At 39.7% G+C, this 20,464-nt stretch overlaps 1 protein-coding gene across 1 annotated transcript; it reads left to right on the top strand.

Annotated features, from left to right (window-relative positions):
* The first annotated feature begins 614 nt into the window (after nucleotides 1-614).
* TAF5 (TATA-box binding protein associated factor 5) lies at nucleotides 615-14,877 on the top strand. The gene is made up of 11 exons (XM_046654906.1): nucleotides 615-1,722; nucleotides 4,017-4,254; nucleotides 7,506-7,821; nucleotides 8,578-8,741; nucleotides 8,851-8,986; nucleotides 9,987-10,107; nucleotides 10,841-10,970; nucleotides 12,173-12,337; nucleotides 12,993-13,170; nucleotides 13,353-13,530; nucleotides 13,827-14,877. The coding sequence occupies exons 1-11, from the start codon at nucleotides 1,164-1,166 to the stop codon at nucleotides 14,042-14,044; spliced, it is 2,403 nt and encodes an 800-aa protein (XP_046510862.1). The 5' UTR covers nucleotides 615-1,163; the 3' UTR covers nucleotides 14,045-14,877.
* The last annotated feature ends 5,587 nt before the right edge of the window (nucleotides 14,878-20,464 follow it).

Here is a 20,464-nt window from a genome sequence, read left to right on the forward strand (position 1 = left end):
CGACCTCCAACCCCATGTTTTACATTCTTACTTTAGATACCTAATTAGATTAGTTTTATATTTCAGTCTTGAGATCACCCTGAACATTATGATTGGACTTTCTTATCAAACATTTGCAGAACACCTTTTAGGGCAAAGTAAAAATAACCAATAGCTATTTATTATCTTAGGCATCACATATACATTACCTCATTTAATCCTCACAACTCTATAAGGTAGGTACTATCGTTATCCCTATTTTAGAAATTGGGTGACTGGAATAGAGTTAGGTAACTTGCTCCAGGTCATTCAAGAAAGCCAGTAAGACCTCAAAACCAACAACATGAATCTTTGCCAGATCTTCCCAAAGTCCCAGGCTCACTTTTCTTATCCGTACCTATCCCACAGAGCTGTGAAGTTCAAATGAGATAACATGTGCAGCAGGATTTTATAACCTATGAAGCATATTGCAAAGTGGTATATACTATCTAAAAATATACAATTAAAATGCAGTTTGCTTGTAATAATGGATTACCAAGCACGAATACAGAATGTACATATTTCACAATCACAAAACTCAGGTATTTAAAAACTTTTTATTGAAATATATACGCTGTCAAGGTCACAGAGCTTAAGCTTGCACTCGATTTTTACAAAAGCAAAAATTGCAAAGAAAAGAAAAAAGTAACCTCCATCTAGATCAAAATATAAAACATTACCAATATCTCAGAAGCCTCCCTCTGGCAAAAGGTATATGCTTTTGAGTTAAAGACCTGGATTTGAACCTTGGCGCTTTCACTTTCTTCTTGTGTGACTCTGAAAAGTTATTTAACTTCTTTGGACCTCGGTTGAACCATCTGTAAAGTGAAGATAAAAATACCTTATAAAATTGTGGAATTAAAGGAGGTCGTATAATGTAAAACGTCTACCACAGTGCCTGAATATAGCTGGTCTGCAGTAAACGGTAATCTATCAGGCAAACGTAATAGGCGGCCACCAACAACCACTTCCTGCCTTTCTGTCACTTTCGAAAGTAGCCCTCGCTCTCGTTCCTCTTCTCCTTCTTTATCGCTCCTCCTACTGCCGTAAAGTGCCTTCCAGAGCTGTCGTAAAATGCTCCTCCCCGCCCTCCATGTGGCGAAAACGCAATCACGCTTGACGGCGCGAGGTGGCTCAGCCGCAAGATGGCGGCGCTGGCGGAGGAGCAGACGGAGGTGGCGGTCAAGTTAGAGTCTGAGGGACCGCCGACGCTGCTACCTCCTCAGGCGGGGGACGGCGCTGGCGAAGGTGGCGGCGGCACTACCAACAACGGCCCCAACGGCTGCGGCGGGAACGTTGCGGCGTCGTCGTCGGCCGGCGGGGATGGCGGGACCCCCAAACCTTCGGTGGCTGTCTCCGCCGTTGCCCCGGCGGGGGCGGCCCCGGTGCCCGCCGCTGCTCCGGACGCCGGCGCTCCCCACGACCGACAGACTCTGCTGGCCGTGCTGCAGTTCCTACGGCAGAGCAACCTCCGCGAGGCCGAAGAGGCGCTGCGCCGTGAGGCCCGGCTGCTGGAGGAGGCAGTGGCGGGCTCCGGAGCCCCGGGAGAGGCGGACGGCGCCGGCGGTGAGGCGGCTAGCGCGCTTCTCAGCCGGGTCACAGCCTCGGTCCCCGGCCCTGCAGCCCCCGACCCTCCGGGCACCGGCCCTTCGGGGCCCGCCGCCGTCTCGGGCTCAGCCACAGGTCCTGCGGCTCCGGGGAAAGGTGAGCCGCGGGGTCTCGGGGAGGCAGGGCCGGCACGAAGGGGAGCAAGCCGGGAAGGCAGGGGATGGCAGGCCTGCACCTCTGCGGGCTTGTTTTGAATTTCCTGGGCCCGCCTCTAGGGCCACATGCCCGCCCCTTTCTCTGGTGCGCCGGCTGCGCAAACCCTCTTCGGAGCTGTCAGTTCCAGCGAGAGGCTGAGAGCTGCTGAGCAAAGGGATGTATGGGGAAGGTGGGCGCGGAGAGGCGGGGACCTTCAGGCTTTTGGTCCCTTCCCTCTTATTTGGGCTCTTGAGCTTCGAGCAGGTCTGCATGAACACTAACAGTATTTGTACAGTTCTGTACTAGCGTACTTTAAGTACTATAAATACTTTGTGTATCTTAATTCTTACAATTCTGTGAGATAGACATTCTCTCTCTTCTAGAGATGAGAAAACAGACTGAAAAAGGCCAAGAGACTTGCTTTGGATCACACAGCCGGGGAGTGATGGAACATGGTGTAGCTAGTATTTCTCAAAATAGAGACTAAAGACCACCAGTGTTAAATCTTTTGGGGAGTGCAGGGTCCTGGTCATCACTTCAGACTCAGTGAATTAGACCCTGTAGAGGTGGAGTCTGGGAATCTGCATTTTTGAATAAATGCTTCCAAGGGGTATTGATGTGTGGCAATGTTTGAGAACCATTCGTTTAGGAATAGGGATTGGGCAGACCTGGGTTCAGATTCTGTCTCTGTTGCTTTTACTTGTGTGATGCTGATTAAGTTATTCTCCCTAAGCTTGAGTTTTTTCCCTCTATTTAGTGGGTTGTTGTGAGGCTTGAATATAATACATGTAAAATGCCTGGCACTGGCACTAATAAGTTTATGTCTAGGTATCCATCCCTAACATCTGAGCCCTCCTCCCCTTTTTCCCAGCAACTGTTGTCACAAAGTCCATGCGGTAAAACTCCTACACAATATAGGGTCTCAAAGGTGATTGTGAGTTGATCATAAATATTTATTGAGTTAAATTATCCAATGCAGAGCCTCTAGGCAAATTAATTTGTATTTATGAGACCTAATTTTTGCAGCATTGCTGAAGTGAAGTATGGATAGCATTGTAACTCATTGAAAGAAATGTGTGAAAATATGATTGAGAGGAATCTTTTCAGAATGCTGAATTTTGTGAATGAACTATAAGGTGGAAAAATTCTGTTGTTGGTTATTTTGCTATAATCTCTCATCTCCACAGAAACTTGACCTATTTTTTAGATCGTAACTCAGAAACCAGTAAGGAGGAAAAGAGGCTGTAAGAGTAATCAGAAGATTTTATAACATTTGTGCAGTGAAGAGCATAACATAACAGTTGCAGCTTAAAAATTTCCAGCAAACGGATTTGATTCACAGATGTATCATTGTTTGCTATATTATTATATTATTGCTATATTATTATATTATTGTATTGCTATATTACAAATAAATACTAATGTTTTCTGCCTTGAAATGGTGGTTATGGAAATTGTTTTAAGCATATAAAATTGAACTATCTTTTGGAAATGTATAAGGCAAAGTCCTTCCTACCCTTAAAATGCTTACATTTTATGAAGAGTGATAGATGGACACATGTGAAGGTAACACAGGATAGGATGTGTTATGGGAAAGTTATAAAGTACTTAGGTAGTTCAGAGAGCTGGGAATGTTACTCCCCGGCATGGGTTGTTGGTGGTGGGTGCCATTTGCGCTGATCCTTTTTTTTTAAAAGATTTTATTTTTCCTTTTTCTCCTGCAAGCCCCCCAGTACATAGTTGTGTATTTTTAGTTGTGGGTCCTTCCAGTTGTGGCATGTGGGATGCCACCTCAGCATAGCCTGATGAGCGGTGCCATGTCAGTGCCCAGGAGCCAAATGGGCAAAACCCTAGGCCGCCAAAGCCGAGTGTGTGAACTTAACCACTCGGCCACGGGGCCGGCCCCTGCACTGATCCTTGAGAGAAGATTAATATAGTTTTTTGATTTGCACATACCATGTTTTATAAAATTAGTCTTTACAATAAGGTAGCTCCAGGAAAAATATTGGATCTTCTTGTTATTGATTTGAAAATTTTATTTTAAGATATGGACAAGCTGAAGGAGTTTTGGATGGGCGACTGAAACGAAGGGAAAATCTCATTAAAAGATCATGTGGTTGTGTTGGGGAAGAGAGTTTGAGAGGAGAAGGATAAACATTTGAGAAACAATTCATCTCTGGACCTTAGCAAAATAGCCCTAGTTACTTGGTGCATACCATGTCATTTTCTTGAAAGTTGTTTTTGTTTTTAAACAGTTGGAAGTGTAGCTGTGGAGGACCAGCCGGATGTTAGTGCCGTGCTGTCAGCCTACAACCAACAAGGAGACCCCACAATGTATGAAGAATACTATAGTGGACTGAAACACTTCATTGAATGTTCCTTGGACTGCCATCGGGCAGAGTTATCCCAACTCTTTTATCCTCTGTTTGTGCACATGTACTTGGAACTAGTCTACAATCAACATGAGAATGAAGCAAAATCATTCTTTGAGAAGTATGTGAATTTTTATAAATTTTATATTTACATACATATATATATGTGTATATATATATAAAATGTATATATGCATCTGTAACCACACAAATGTAAGATTACAACTCAAAAAGTACTTTATAAGGGAGAGGTACCTGATACTATGAGAACCTAAAATGGAGGAGTTTGATCTAGTTGGAGAAGTCAGGGAAGGCTCCCACAGGAAGTGATGCTTGAAGTATGATGTGAAGATTAGGTAGGTGTTAACTGGATGAAGAGAAGAGGGAAAACCGTATGTGAAAGCTCTGTGGCAGGAGGGATCATTGTAGGTACAGAGACTGAAAGAAGGCCAGTGTGGCTGGAGTGGAGTGTGGAGTTGGAGCGTCTACAACATGAAGCTGGACAATTGGTTAGGGGCTAGAACAGGCGGGTTCTTGGGCCATGTTGAAGGTCTTTGTGTATCCTAAGAACAGTAGAGGGTTGTATTGGATGGGATTAGATTTGGCTGAGATTCACTGAAAACTCAAACAATAATGGCATAAATAAAATAAAAGCTTAGTTTTGTTTTTATCCTAAGAGCAATAGGAAGCTGTGTTAGGATTAGATTAGACTCAGAGTGGCTGAAAACCCAAACCATAGAGGCTTAAAGTTTATTTCTCTCTCTTGTGAAGGTAGGCAGTCTAGGACTGGTATGGAGTCCTTGATTATCAGGGGCCCAGGCTCTCTGGATCTTCGTGCTCTACCATCCTTGTCATGCAGCTTCCACCTGTGGCACAAGATGGCTCTCCAGCCCTAAGCAATTGTATCAGTGTTATTGTCATCAGGGAGGGTACACATCCTTCCTGGAAGGTGCACACACTTCTTTTTTTATGTCATTATTCAATGGCCACACCTACCTACCAGGGAGGTAGGAAATGTGATCTTTACCTTGATGTCTATGTGCTCAGCTAATATTCAGGTGTTCTCTTGTGGAGGAAGAAAGGAAAATGGATGTTTGAGAACACTGAGGCATCTCTGCTACAGAAGTCATTGAAGGACCATGTCATTATTAGATTTGCATTTTGAAAGGACCTTTATGCAGTGCAGAAAACAGATATTGAGGGGACAGAGTGACTATAGATTGACCAGTTTTGGAGGTTAATGCAGTGGTTCTCAACTGAGGGTGATATTATTCTTCCTTCCCCTGGGCTACTTGAAAATGTTTGGAAGTGTTTTTGGTTGTTATAATGACTAGGGGGCAGGAGCAGGTGGCTTATGGATGCCAAATGTTCTAATATGTGCAGGTAGTCCCACTTAGCAAAGAATTGTTCTGCCTAAAATGCCAGTACCACCCCTGTTGAGGAACAGTGGACTGGAGTGTGGTACTTTAGTGGAAGGAAGTAGACATATTGATGAGGCACTTGGTGATGGATTAGATATGGAGGTGAGGGAGATAAGGTATCATTGATAACCCCTGAATTTCTGGCTCCCCCAGCCTGATAGGGGTGCCCTTCACTGAGATAGAAAACCCTGGAAGAGGACCTGGTTTGTCAGGTTGTGAAATAATCTTGAGTTCAGATTTGAATATGCCTTTGACTTATTTAAGAGATGTCAAGTTGATAGGGGAATGATATATAAGGCTCTGGAGTTCAGAGGAGAGGTAGGGACTGGAGCCATAAATTGGAGTTGTATGCAGTATTGATGGATATGGATGAGATTGTCTAGGGGAGAGTATGAAATAAGTCAATGAGAGGGCTAGGCCTGAGTTTTGAGGAACTCCAACATTTGGAGTAGGAGAGATATAAAAGGAGTAGAAGGTTTAGCCAAGTAGAAGAGATATAAAGGGAGAGGCCAGAGAAGTAGGAAGAAAAGCAAGAGATGTTCAGTTATAGAAGTCAAAGAAAAGGAGTGTTTAAGAAAGAGGCAGTGCTTACCTGTATCAATAAGAGCTCTTTAATACAAGCAATAGACCCAGAAGCCAGGACTTGTCAGATAACATAGGTGGTGGTAATAGAGGAATAATAGAACTTGGGACTCCTGGCTTCTATGCCATTGTATTCATTCATTACTCTACGATGTCTAATAGAAGGTATACAAAGCAAATGTTCTGTAGCTCAGTGTGTTTAAAAAAGTTAAGAAAGGCTGATGGTGACAGAACTTGTAAGCTAATTTTTCTTATAGTACTGTCATCAAAAAACCTCTTCCAGTTTCATGGTATAGCCATCTCCTCACACGAGAGGCTGCAGTATCCTAGGGGACTCTCTGTCTCCTTGGTATGGACAGTCTCAGCCCTTGTGGGGACCCCATGCTCAGATGAGGTTATGGGCAGTGATTGATGCAAACACTAAGAGGCTGAGATTTCTAATTTCATTCAAATCTTGGACAGAAACCCTTAATTCATATCTTATGAGTCGTAATAGGGTAACACAGGTGACAGTTTAGGAATCTATTGGCTGTGTGTCTGTCAGAGCTAGACCCCCAATATCTTATGTTTAGTCGTTGTTTTCTAAATGTTTTTGCATTGTTTGCTGCTCTTAGTGAGTGCCAAATATGATCTTTAATTTTACTTTTTTAGGAAAATTAAGATTTGTAGAAACAAAAGTGCAATTAAATTTACTGATTGTCACCAAAGCTGAAAGCTTTATGTAGTTGCTTTTGGTATAGGTGAGTTAAATGGAAGTACTCATTCTTTGATATTGACATTTGTTTATTCTTTTGTCATGTTATTGAAGTACTGATGTTTAATAAATATGTCTGGTATTAAGAATATAAGAAATCATTAAAAATGGTAGATTTTGTGAGAATGCCATGTAATGGTTATTGCTGAGAGGCTGGATAAGAGGTAAATTGAGTTCATTATACAAGTTTCTGCTTTTGTATATGTTTGAAATTTTCCATAATAAAAATTTTTAAAAGTGGGTTTTGAGAGAACATAAAATTTACTAAAGCAAGGACTCTAACGTTTTCAAATATCTACCACTGGTGGCATTCCAAAGAGACTGCCTACCCATGGTGGATATCTTATCTTTCATTCACTTACGGTGTTTATTTCAAATTCTCTTAAAATGTTTATGATACATTTCATTAGAGAATTAAATTGGTCATTTTTAGGATGAATTCAGAAACTGAATTGTAATCATTTTGAAGTGAATTACTTCTGATCCTACAGCATAGTCCAGGATTATTCAGACTGCTACGTTGAAAATATTCTGGGATGTTTATAAATATATGGGGGAGAGGCAGATCCCTGAATGATTACATTGAAAAATGACTTTTTAAAATCACTGAAACAGGTTCCATGGAGATCAGGAATGTTATTACCAGGATGACCTACGAGTATTATCTAGTCTTACCAAAAAGGAACACATGAAAGGGAATGAAACCATGTTGGATTTTCGAACAAGTAAATTTGTTCTGCGTATTTCCCGTGACTCGTACCAACTCTTGAAGAGGCATCTTCAGGAGAAACAGAACAATCAGATATGGAACATAGTTCAGGAGCACCTCTACATTGACATCTTTGATGGGATGCCGCGTAGTAAGCAACAGATAGATGCGATGGTGGGAAGTTTGGCAGGAGAGGCTAAACGAGAGGCAAACAAATCAAAGGTATGGGAATAAACCTAAGAACTATATAATGCAGATTATGAAAAATTGTAGCATTTACATCTACATAATTTACACATTTTTCTTATAGCTAGTTTGGGAATAATTTTACACTGTATACTAAGTTTCATGTTCTAAGGATGATGTATATATTAGTGAGAATTTGGGAATGGCTGCATTTAACAGAACCCTGACTACAGTGGCTGAAACAAGAAAGGGGTTTTTCTCACATAAAATGAATTACAGGGGAAGGCCCTCCTGAGCTTTCATGAGGGCTCCACAATGCCGTAGAGAACCCTGACTCCTTCTAGTTTCTGCTCCGCTGTCTTTAGAATGTGGCTTTCTTCTTTGTGCTCACAGATGGCTGTTGCAGCTCCAGCATTGCAACTGCATTCCAGGAAGGCAGAAGGGGGAGGACAAAAGGCATATCCCTGCTGAATGTCCCCTTTTTTATTTAAAATTCTACCCAGTATACTTGTGTTTATATCTCTTGGCAAGAATGATATTACATGGCCATTCCTGGCTGCAAGAGAGCCTGGGAACAGAATTGATTTAACTGAGCACACTGCTCCTCCAACAAAATCGGGGTTCTGTTAGTACAGAAGAAGGGAAGATTGGCTATTGGGTAGATAAGTACAGAATCTGCTTCAGGGTATAAATTACTATATTGTAGTTGTGATTCATCTTATCAAGATATGAAAAGGATGTGTTAATGAACAAAAAATTAATTTAAAAAATGTTGGCTCATTTGACTTGTAGGTATTTTTTGGTTTATTAAAAGAGCCAGAAATTGAGGTGCCTTTGGATGATGAGGATGAAGAAGGAGAAAATGAAGAAGGAAAACCTAAAAAGAAGAAGCCTAGAAAAGACAGTATTGGATCCAAAAGCAAAAAACAAGATCCCAATGCTCCACCTCAAAACAGGTGAGGAAAAAAACCTCAGGAACATGTGTGAAGGTGTAAGAGGATACATTATAGAAGGTTTAAGTTTCTTAATATTCAGAGTAATTTCCAGTCTGTTTTTCTTTCACAGAATCCCTCTTCCTGAGTTGAAGGATTCAGATAAGTTGGATAAGATAATGAATATGAAAGAAACCACCAAAAGAGTACGCCTTGGGCCAGACTGTTTACCTTCCATTTGTTTCTATACATTCCTTAATGCTTACCAGGTTGGTAAAATAACTGAGCAATTTCTGCCTAGAGAGTCATGTAAAATGGTGATTTACCTTTAAAAGAAACTTACATGTGTTAACTAAAATGGAGTTTTCTCATTTAAACTTTTGATATAAATATACCTTAAAGACAGCATAGGGAAAGGAGAATTGGACACTGCTAGGAATAGACAGAAAGCAATGTTTAAAAGACCTTTAGCAACTTGTAGGTACCAGAATCTTGCTTATATGTGCCCCTCATTTCACGGATCTGAATTCTCCTAGCCTTTTAGGAGGAGGAAACTGTGAAGTTCATCTCTGTTGAACTTGGTTTAAGTACTTATGTAAACTTAATATTTTTTATTAAGAATTCTGTTCATCTTTAGGGGCTGGCTCCGTGGCCGAGTGGTTAAGTTTGCGCGCTCTGCTGCAGTGGCCCAGGGTTCAGATCCTGGGCGCGGACATGGCACTGCTCGTCAGGCCACGTTGAGGTGGTGTCCCACATCCCACAGCTAGAAGGACCTGCAACTAAGATATACAACTGTGTATAGGGGGCGGTTTGGGGAGATAAAGCAGAAAAAAAAAAAAAAGATTGGCAACAGTTGTTAGCCCAGGTGCCAATCCTTAAAAAAGAAAAAAAAAAAAGAAGATTGGCAACAGTTGTTAGCCTAGGTGCCAATCTTAAAAAATAAAAATAAAAAAATAAAAGAATTCTGTTCATCTTTATAGACTGTATAATAAGCTGCTGAGGATATATTTAGTAAAGCGCAAAAATGATTAACATTTGCTTCATAGCATGCACTCCAAATTTGGAGGGCAAAAAAGGGGTAAATTGATAATGTTCTCAAGGTAAGTGCTTTCAAACAGTGGGTTTCATAGGAGGATGAAATCCCAAATGATCTTTTATATGAAAAAAATAGCTATCATTAAGTATTCTCTACGATGTGATTGTAATTTTTTCCCCAAAACAATATTTAATATAAAGCTTTTTGTTTTTGTTTTTATTTTTTATTGGCAGGGCCTTACTGCAGTAGATGTCACTGATGATTCTAGTTTGATTGCTGGAGGTTTTGCAGATTCAACTGTCAGGGTGTGGTCTGTGACACCCAAAAAGCTGCGCAGTGTCAAACAAGCAGCAGGTAACTGAGATGACTTATTAGAATGTAGACTCATCATTAGTTTACACCAATCTTGATTCCATGGAACATACGCACAGATTGTGATCTTAGCAGAATTTCACTTGATTTTCCTTTAACTCAAAATGTTCATTCCCAACAGTGAAAAATGCATTGGAGTGGCAATCAGGAGACTGTCATGCTAGACTGGTTTAATTTCTCTGGGCCTCAGTTTTCTCATCTGTAGAATGAGAGGCTTAGGCTAGAAAATTCCTTAAGGTTAAAAACCTAACATTTTCTGATTGCTTATGAATTTTAAAAAACTTTTAATGTAAATATGGGAGAGTACTTTGTTTTAGCCATAAAAATGGCTAAAAAGAATAAGGTCAGCATTTAATTTTAAAGAAAGTTTCTTGCTAACTGTGTTGTTTAAACAAGATAATGCATTTTCGATAATTTAATATTTCCATAGTTTTCATTTTTGTGAAACATTGTGATATAGTGGATAAACTTGAGTTTCAGACCTAGTCCCAACACTGAGTAACTGTGCACTCTGGCAAATTATTAACTATTCTGAACCTCAGTTTTCTCTCCTATACACTGGGATGATATCACCTAATTTAGAGGTGTTAGCACAGTGGTTGTTATGTAGGAGGAACTGTTCAAATGTTATTTCTTCTCCTGAGCTGTAATGTGATTGCCTTAAAAGGTTTTAATGAATATACTTTTAAAAATCAATATTTCTGGACCATTTTAGATCTTAGCCTTATAGACAAAGAATCAGATGATGTCTTAGAAAGAATCATGGATGAGAAAACAGCAAGTGAATTGAAGATTTTGTATGGTCACAGTGGGCCTGTCTATGGAGCCAGCTTCAGTCCGGATAGGTAAAATGCAAACAATAAAAATTAAATAGTGATGTATTATATTGAGATTATGTAAAAGTGAACTGCTGAAAACATTATGCAAATGTTGGGAAAAGTTCTCTTAGAAAAATCTCATGGTTTTTTTATCATTCATTATCTTTTAGCATCTTGCCATTTGTCAATTCATCTTGGGTTGCTGGTGTACAAGACAGCAACTTAATATATAACCAAATTATAGAATCAAGATGCACAGCTTCAGAGTTTGCTGGTTTCTTCAGTTTTGTATAACCCCAAAAGGGGTTAAATTGCTTCTTTGGGTTCCTGCCTTGGGTTTTGTGGCTACTGCGGTCTTCCATCATCTCCAAATTCACAACAGATTCCTGATAGTAAAGGCATATTAGCTATCAATTGAAGATTTATCTTTGTATAATCAAAAGAACTAAGAGGATACAGGATACTGAAAAGGGAATTTGAAACCCACAAATAGGTATTTGCCTATTTTTCATGATCTCTAACATTCTGTAGAAATGGGGGAGTATTTTGTATTCATAATACCATATGTATCTTACTTGGATAGATAATAGCTTTCAATCCATCAAGATTTTCGTCTTTATGAAACTTTGAGAATGAGGTTTTTTGTTGTTTGATAGGCTTTAGCCAGATGATACATTTTTATTTGAGGGAAACTTCTGATTTCATTGAAAACCATTTTACTTTCTGAGTAGCTCAGCTATTGTATTTATCCCTGAAAAAGAGTATTATTCACATGTATAGTGTTTTTTTGTTTTGTCACAGGCTTTCCTTTTAAATTCTTATGCAACTCATAGGCTAGGAAAATAGCATCTCCATTTTAAAGTAAAAACTTGAGTTTTAAGTGACATCTTAGTCATATTTCTTAGAAGCCTTTCTCAATTGACCTTATTTGACCATACTTTTTGTTATTACCCCTTGGTATTGTTATTACTTTTTTAAAGAACTATGATTTTCCTTCTATTTTTTTTTATAATCTAACCTCATCAGTAAGTGCTCAGTAGATGGACGTGTCATGGCTAGCATTAGTTTAGTTAGTACTTTCAACTCTACTATCTACTGTGAATTCCATGTATAAAAGTGAGATATAGCATGTCAGTTAGCTATATTTAATATATTCAAAAGTATAGAGAAACTGGGCGGTAACTAAAAGGTATTCTGGGAATCAAATATATCACCTTCTCTTCTCTCAGGAACTACCTGCTTTCCTCTTCAGAGGATGGAACTGTTAGACTGTGGAGTCTTCAAACATTTACTTGCTTAGTGGGCTATAAAGGACACAACTATCCAGTATGGGACACACAGTTTTCTCCATATGGATATTATTTTGTGTCAGGCGGCCACGACCGAGTGGCTCGGTAAGGACATTGTGATTTTACGACGGGGTCTATTCAAGGAACAGAATGGTTTCTTGCTGAGAATTACAAACTTCAGCCAAACTCATTTTCCATTCTGTTATTCAGGGTCAACTTTTTAGAATGTCAACACTGAAAACTCCTTCTTTGAAAATGCATTTGGGACAAGAGTATTAACTATGTCTGCAATTATGTGTATACTGAGCCCTGCTTTTATTTCCCAAGTTAGCTTATTAACATTCTCCTTGCTTAACACCATCTTTCACTACCACTGTGAGCACCTTTGTCTTCCTGTCATCTCCATAAAAGTTCAGGGTGAGGTAGCCCAGGTTAGAAACTAATTATATGTGGTGGTCAAAACTAGGGGAAAAAAATACTTTTCTATGGGTTAGACTAGTAGTTGGGGTGGGACAGGAGAGGAGGGGATTCATACAGAGAACTATGAAGAATTCTAGAATTTAAAAATTTTTGTACCACGTCAACTAAGAATGCTATTTAGTCTCAATCATTCCTTCTTTCCCTCGGGTAACTAGTGAGGAAGACCCATTTGGAACTAACATTTCACATGGATGTTTCTGTATTTATTTTGGATAGAATTTTGGCATTTCATACTTAACTACTAATTATCATCTTGTGCTTTTAATAAATTTTTTTAAAGGCTCTGGGCTACAGACCACTATCAGCCTTTAAGGATATTTGCTGGCCATCTTGCTGATGTGAATTGTACCAGATTCCATCCAAATTCTAATTATGTTGCTACGGGCTCTGCAGATAGAACTGTGCGCCTCTGGGATGTCCTGAATGGGAACTGTGTAAGGATCTTTACTGGACACAAGGTATTTTTATATCTTCATTATTCCAGAACAGAAGGTTGCTTTTGAGAGAAAATATTTTTAAAATTAACCAGTGACACATACATTTTAAAGATATTATTTATAACACTAAACTTTACAATTCTAACTTTGTCTTATTTTCTTAGATATTTTTAACACTACTTTTCCATGGGCTTCTTTTTTAGGGACCAATTCATTCCTTGACATTTTCTCCCAATGGGAGATTCCTGGCTACAGGAGCAACAGATGGCAGAGTACTCCTTTGGGATATTGGACATGGTTTGATGGTTGGAGAATTAAAAGGCCACACTGATACAGTCTGTTCACTTAGGTTTAGTAGAGATGGTGAAATTTTGGCATCAGGTAAATGACTAGAAGTGTGTTAAAAGGAAACACTGAGTGTTGACAATTGCAAAATTAAGTCCTGCTGTTTTAGGTTTTGCTTCTCCTTAGCCATGATTCTAGTGTGTCACCCTACCTGTATATTGACTTCTCAGGTTAAACTACTGCTTAAAATGCTCTTTTAGAAGGAAGAGAGTTGTTAATCAGTTTAGATTTCTTTCATGAGAAATATACAGTAAATACATAAAGTATAGCTGACAAAATGTCAGAATTCAATTGTGGATGCTACTAAATGGTTTCCTTTGACTTCCCCGTAGGTTCAATGGATAATACAGTCCGGTTATGGGATGCTGTCAAAGCATTTGAAGACTTAGAGACTGATGACTTTACTACAGCTACTGGGCATATAAATTTACCTGAGAATTCACAGGAGTTATTGTTGGGAACATATATGACCAAATCAACACCAGTTGTACACCTCCATTTTACTCGAAGAAACTTGGTTCTAGCTGCAGGAGCCTATAGTCCACAATAAACCATCGGTATTAAAGACCTTTTGGAAGCTACTGTTTGAAAAAGGGAGACTAAAAGCAAATACCTCAGTAATTAATATTTAAGCTATAAAGAATGTTTTGTCTATATGGATCTGGAAGTATGCTGCTTGGAAAATCTGAACAGGACAGTTCCACGTTTCTATAGCAACCACATTTAACTAATTTCCGTTAGTTGAATAAGAGGTATGTTCGTGGAAGGGACATTTACGGTGCTTTGGATTGTGTGGAAACTATGCATTTTCTGTTCAAATGCTATTTTAATTTATTATGTTTAGAAAAAATCAATTGATTTCAATAATTCATCCTGCTTTAAGATTCAAATTGAGTAATATAATACCATCTTGAATTTTAGCTGAAGAATTCAACGAGCATGTATGTTTCTGCTGTAAAAATGTAGTTACTGTATGGCACTCAAGTACTACGTTAAATGATCCACTGACATTTTTGCCTGGCCCATGATTAGTGGAATGTACGTTAACTGGGTAGGGTGAACTACAGTTCCTTTCTAAGAACTAGGGGAAGTACAACCATCCGCTAACTTCTGAATTTACACCTGTTGGATTTTGAGTGCACCCAACACTCTTTAACCAGGTGAAGAAGTTTAGCTTCCATGTTCTACTTCAGCTAAAATGGCTACACACAACCTAGTACACTTGAAGTCAGACAGACATTTCAGTTGCTTACCTCCAGTACTGAGCCTTGCTTTGGGAAACTAAAAGATTTAGACCAAGTCACTGCCAGTTTTTTGCCTTTGTTGCATTTTGTACAGTTTTTATATTTTTGATATCTTGTAAATAAAGACAACCAGATTTTCCAGGTTCATAATTTATTGTATAAATTGAGTATCACATGATGAGTTGACATTAGCTTCTCAGCCATGGAAACTTAACAGATGAAGTACAGTCTAGAATCCTATAAACAAAACAAAATAGTTTAGACACAAACGAGTTCAACTCTACTTTCAAGACATTCAATAATTACTAGTAGAGGACTACCTAGTCTTCTGAACCCCCTGAAATTGAATGCAAATTCATCAGATTCACAAAGGAGTCAGTAATCCTGCAAAATTAAGGTGTCTCTCCACTTAATACAGTTTAACCTAACATTCCACCTTGACCAAAAGAGCTGCCAACAATTCAGTATCATCCTAAATGTATACTATTGGAAAAGTCTAGTAGATAAAGCAACATTTTAAACAGTAGAAAACATCTGTTAATTAATATTTGAGAGACAATTTCTCCATTTTTATAATGGGGTTACTACCACCCTCCCAAAATTAGAAGGTACCTAATATGGAAAATTGTGCAAAATACTACCTGTTTGTCAGGAATAAGCCATGGACCACTGCATTCTGGGACATGCAGTCCACTAAAGTCAGTGGTTATGGGATTGCAAAAGCTCTTTCAGAGCAGAGGAAAAACTTTCTGTCTGTGGAGAGCTATATCAGATAAAGATCTCGTTTTGGGTTTTCTGAACATCATCTGCCAACACAACAAATATTTATTCACTCAAGCATGGGCAAATGGGTGTTGAGGGGCAAAATAAGTAAACGAAGCCTATGGAAATTTAAAGAAAAGACAGAAATGCTTATATAAAAATTTGAAACTAGCAAACAAACTGGGAAAAATCGGATATATTTGCAATTGATTTAAAAGGTTAAAAATTATTACATAAAGAGCTTACACAAGAGAAATAGGTCTTCACAAAAAGAAAAGCCCCAATAGTTAAATGAGAAAAGCACATGACGAGAATGTTAAGAAAAAATGGAAAAAATGTACAACTTCATCTAAAAGACAAATTATGTTTACTCATCATATTGACAAAAATCAGAAAGGGATATTCAAAATAGTCTGAGGCAAAACAAAGCTGGATGCCCCACAACCCTTTGGGAAAGCACTTCATGCTCAAAAGTCTTCACTGTAATTTTATTTATATTAAAAAATTTTAATAGATTTCCACTGTAAATCATGTATCCATGAGCACCCCTGCATTCAAATTAGAGAGGACAGACTTGTGTTACAACAAAATTACGGACATGAATCACAGCCAATGGAAACCAAGTAAAATACATAAAAAAAGAGCTAAAATGTTAAAAATTGTCAGGGTAATGGGATATGGGCAATATTTTCCTCTTTATTTTTGTTTATGTAATGCACAGTGACAACAATTTACTTTTATAGAGGGGGAAAAAACCCTAACATCAAAATGGCCAAGTTATAAACTTTTAAAGGTCAACTCCTTACCGTTTATGTTGCTTTCACAGCTGGAGTTTTTTTAGACCTTAACTTGAAGTATAAGACCAGCAAAGCAATGCTCCCATATGTGGCCAGTACACACTGAAAAAGAAAGTAAAAAGTAAATGAGTTGTCACATCTCTGTTCTTCTAAAATATAACTGTTTAAAGGTATCATTAATACTTACATTCATTCTACCTGTGAGAGTATAAGAGTTGAAATATTTTTTGATACCAGTGAACTGGAATTGGGCATCAGTTTCTGGACCTGCCATGATTTCAATCTTTTAGAAAAAGAAAGAAGGCAATGATAAATTGATTTGGGTATAATTTAAAAGACAATTATTTTTTTCAGTTTAAAAACTTTAAAAGTTACTGCATATAAATATTGTTAAATTTTTTTGTATCCAACACAGCAGTAGCAAAGAACAGTGGAAAAAGCCTTGCTGATATGAGAAATTTTTGGAAGGAGGACTTTACCTTGGTTACTATTACACACTTCAGAATATACATCAAACCACTCAGCAAAGAGTCTCCATGTCTATCTTCTGACCCAATACTGCCTGATGTTTTCACTCCTGGCACTATCTTTACCATGGTAGACTGTACATAGAATTAATCAGTTTTAAGACTAGTTGAAAGTTGGCGCTTGTGATACTTTTCAAAGTTTCTCAGACAGGTACCTACCAACTAAAGGTCAACTTACAACCCCTCCTCTTATAATTTTTCTTATAAATAATTTAGCACCTCCATGGAAATGTAGTTGATACATACTAGCATTGGTGGTGGGGAAGTTGGAATCCTTCCTTCTTAAACTAAAATAGATAAAAGATTTCAATGTAAATAGTGAAACAAAAAAGTCTTGGAAGAAAACATGGGCAAATATTTTAATCATCTCAGGGAAGGGAAAATATAAAGGCCAAAAACAAAAAAGGCGAAACTTTAAAAGATAACCTCATGATCAGTCAAAGAAATGTAAAATGAGATCGATATTTAACCATCAGACTGGCAAAAATAAAATTATGATAGTAAGTAGTAGTAAGAATGTGGGAAAATAAGCATTCCCTCAGTTGTCTGGAGTATAAACTGGTACAACCTTCCTGAAGTGCAATTTTGCAATATCTATCAAATTAGAAGGTTAGTATACCCTTTTATCTAGCTGATTCATTTGTTCTCCAGGAATTTAGCCTTACAGAAATACTACAAAGTGGAAGCATGTTATATGGTTCAAGATGGTGACTGAAGTACTGTTTATGAAAAGAAAAACTGGAAAAACTAAAGTCCAACTCCAGAAGACTGATAAATGATGGTTTTTATTGGGGGAAATAGAATGTGTGTACATCTTTATGTATTGACGTGGAAGGATGTCCCCATGTAATGTTAAATATTAAAAAAAATCCTATTTCTGGACTATATTATACAGCACATAGAGAACAACAGTTCTCACTGGTCCCTAGACCAGCAGTATCAGCCTCACCGGAACTTGTTAGAAATGCAAATTCTCAGGCCCTACCTCAGGCCTACTGTATCAGAAACTGGGGGGCCCCAGAATCTGTTTTAAAATGCCCTCTAGGTGATTCTGATGCACGCTAAAGTTTAAAAAACACTGCAGTAACAGAAACAGAAAGCCAAATACTTATTATATAGGAAAAAATCCTGGATGAATATATAGCATACTTTTAAGAGGGGTTGTATCTATAGTACCTATGTATTTTACAAAGGCATGTATTTCTTTTATAATAAAAAACAGCAAAGGCACATTCAAAGGTCACCAGAACAACACTTGAAAATTCGTATGTATGACCGCCTATCTACCACGACCGACGCCACGCCGAGTCGATTGGCAACATAGACGAGCCGGTCGAGGTCCGGTCGAGATTGGTAGGCAGTGGCAGTAACTCAGCTGGCTCTTGATGAAATGGAAGAGGGAGAGAACTGTGAGGAAGTTGCTATGGAAACTGGCACTCCTCTGTTTACCATTCAAAGGCCTTCAGAGGCATTCACGTGCATAGAATTGGCAATGAAAATGTGGACAAATGACCTTAATTTTGAACACTGTTTCACGAAGGTTCTTGGAGTAATGAAGGAAATCCAAACATGGTTGGGCCCCCTCAGGAACCTTGGTCTGTCCAGCCCAAGTAGGAAAATCTCCATTAAAAAGAAATCTTTAGGGACTGGCCGGATGGTGTAGTGGTTAAGTTCATGCACTCTGCTTCAGTGGCCCAGGGTTCATGGGTTCCCATCCCAGGCGCAGACCTACACATTGCTCATCAAGCCATGCTGTGGCGGTGTCCCATACACAAAATAGAGCATGATCAGCACAGATGTTAGCTCAGGGACAATCTTCCTCAAGCAAAAAGAGGAAGATTGGCAACAGATGTTAGCTCAGAGCCAATGTTCCTCACCGAAAAAAAAACCCCAACATCTTTATGATGTAGCTCTTATACTAACTGTTTCATTTTATTAAACTTATTAAAGGTATTCTCTTTTTTCCATTCATCCATCTTCATGATACATTTTTGGATTCTTACAGTATCAAGTAGGTTTCTAAGAGAAACCCTACAGAACACAAGAGCTTAACTTTGTCAGATTATTAACTGATAACCCCCACTATCTTATGTCTAACAAAAAGTTTTAGGAGGATGTGGTGTCCAACTGCAAAAATATTAAGGTGCTTTAAATTTCCCTCTACTTTTCACAATATAGAGGGAAGGCTGATGTTTGGGATATTCCACAGAGGACTCATTCTGACTGCAGGAAAGGGCATGGTAAAGGAACTGAAATTTAGTCTTGGTCTTGGAGACTCGTGAGGCTGACACAGAGGGGAGGGGAGGGAGTGGGATGTTGCTAGTGAGATAAAAAACGGGAGCAAAGCCTGGAAACACTTGGGACTGCACCTTTCAGCAAACCGCAGATTACTTTTGGGCAAAGATGGGGAACCCCTGTGTTAGAGGGCCCTTTGTGGAATAATTGAGCTGAACCTTTATTTCCTTTTGAGTCATATTTAAATTCAGAAAGACATTAATGAAGAAGAAAATTACCTAAGACAAATAATTCTACGAATTGTTAAATGGTAGCCTGTGGGAAAGTCTAGAGATGGGGTCTTAGCTTTTGTTTCTTATTAAACGGTGAACGGCTATTAAATGTAATTAATCCTTCCATACTTCTCTTCGCCTGTGAAACGGACATTAAAGAGAAGGCCCAAAGCGGCCAAGTGTCCTCCCTACTTCTCGCTACTTTGTTTCTCGATAATGCTGTCTCCTGTCTGACCGGACACCCACCTGCAATGGTGAGATCAGGAGGGAAAGGAGGCAAAGACGAGTGAGAGCTGCTCAGATACCAGAAGCAGCCTCTTGCACTTCAAGTTTACAGCTCTCTGTTCTGGCGACCACCTAAGAAAGGCCTTCCCGCTGATCGTACACAGATCGACATCTAACCCGCTTACCCGCGGGCCTGGCGAGCGCAGGGGCCGGGCCACGCTCACTCTCGCTTTGACAAAGGGTGCAGCGCAGCTAGGGGCGGCCTGGCTGGCCAGCTTCCTAAGCACAGCTCAGGAAACAAACGGCTACACGCATACAGACGAAAAGAGGTCAATTCGGCCAGAGGTGGGGGTTATAAGCCCGAGTTCTCATCCAACATTACGTCACTGGGTGACCTTGGGGGACTCCCTTTGCTGCGGGCCTCATTTTTCTCCACTGGAAAATGCAATCTAAGGGTCCTCGGGAACTACGGAAGCATCTACCCGCCTCGCACCGAGGTTTCTCAGATGCTATCCGCCACCTCGCGCCCTGGCCCTCGTTGTCTCTAGTTCCTTTCCTTTCTCCGCCGCCCCAGGCCCGCAAAGCGAAGGCCTCGCAGGGTTCCCGGACCAGGCACGGCCGGATTCTAGGCCGGCGCCGCAAAGCCAAAGCGCGAGGTCCGAGCCCGCCGTCCCCTCCACACGCACCTTAGAAAACGCACAAATTCCGCAGCTGCGTCCTTCAACGAACTCAGCGACCCCTCGGTCCGGCCGGAAGAAACCTCCTCCCCCCGCGCCCGTGTCCAAAAGGCGACAGCGATCCGGCCTTCTGCGTTGATTCGCTACGGCTCGAAGCCCCGCCCTTCCGCTTCCTGTCTCTAAAGCCCCTCCCCGGACCCGTAGGACTCCGTAGTATAGTAACGGAAGTAG

Source organism: Equus quagga, chromosome 2, assembly GCF_021613505.1.
Source record: "Equus quagga isolate Etosha38 chromosome 2, UCLA_HA_Equagga_1.0, whole genome shotgun sequence".
Lineage (NCBI taxonomy): Eukaryota > Metazoa > Chordata > Mammalia > Perissodactyla > Equidae > Equus > Equus quagga.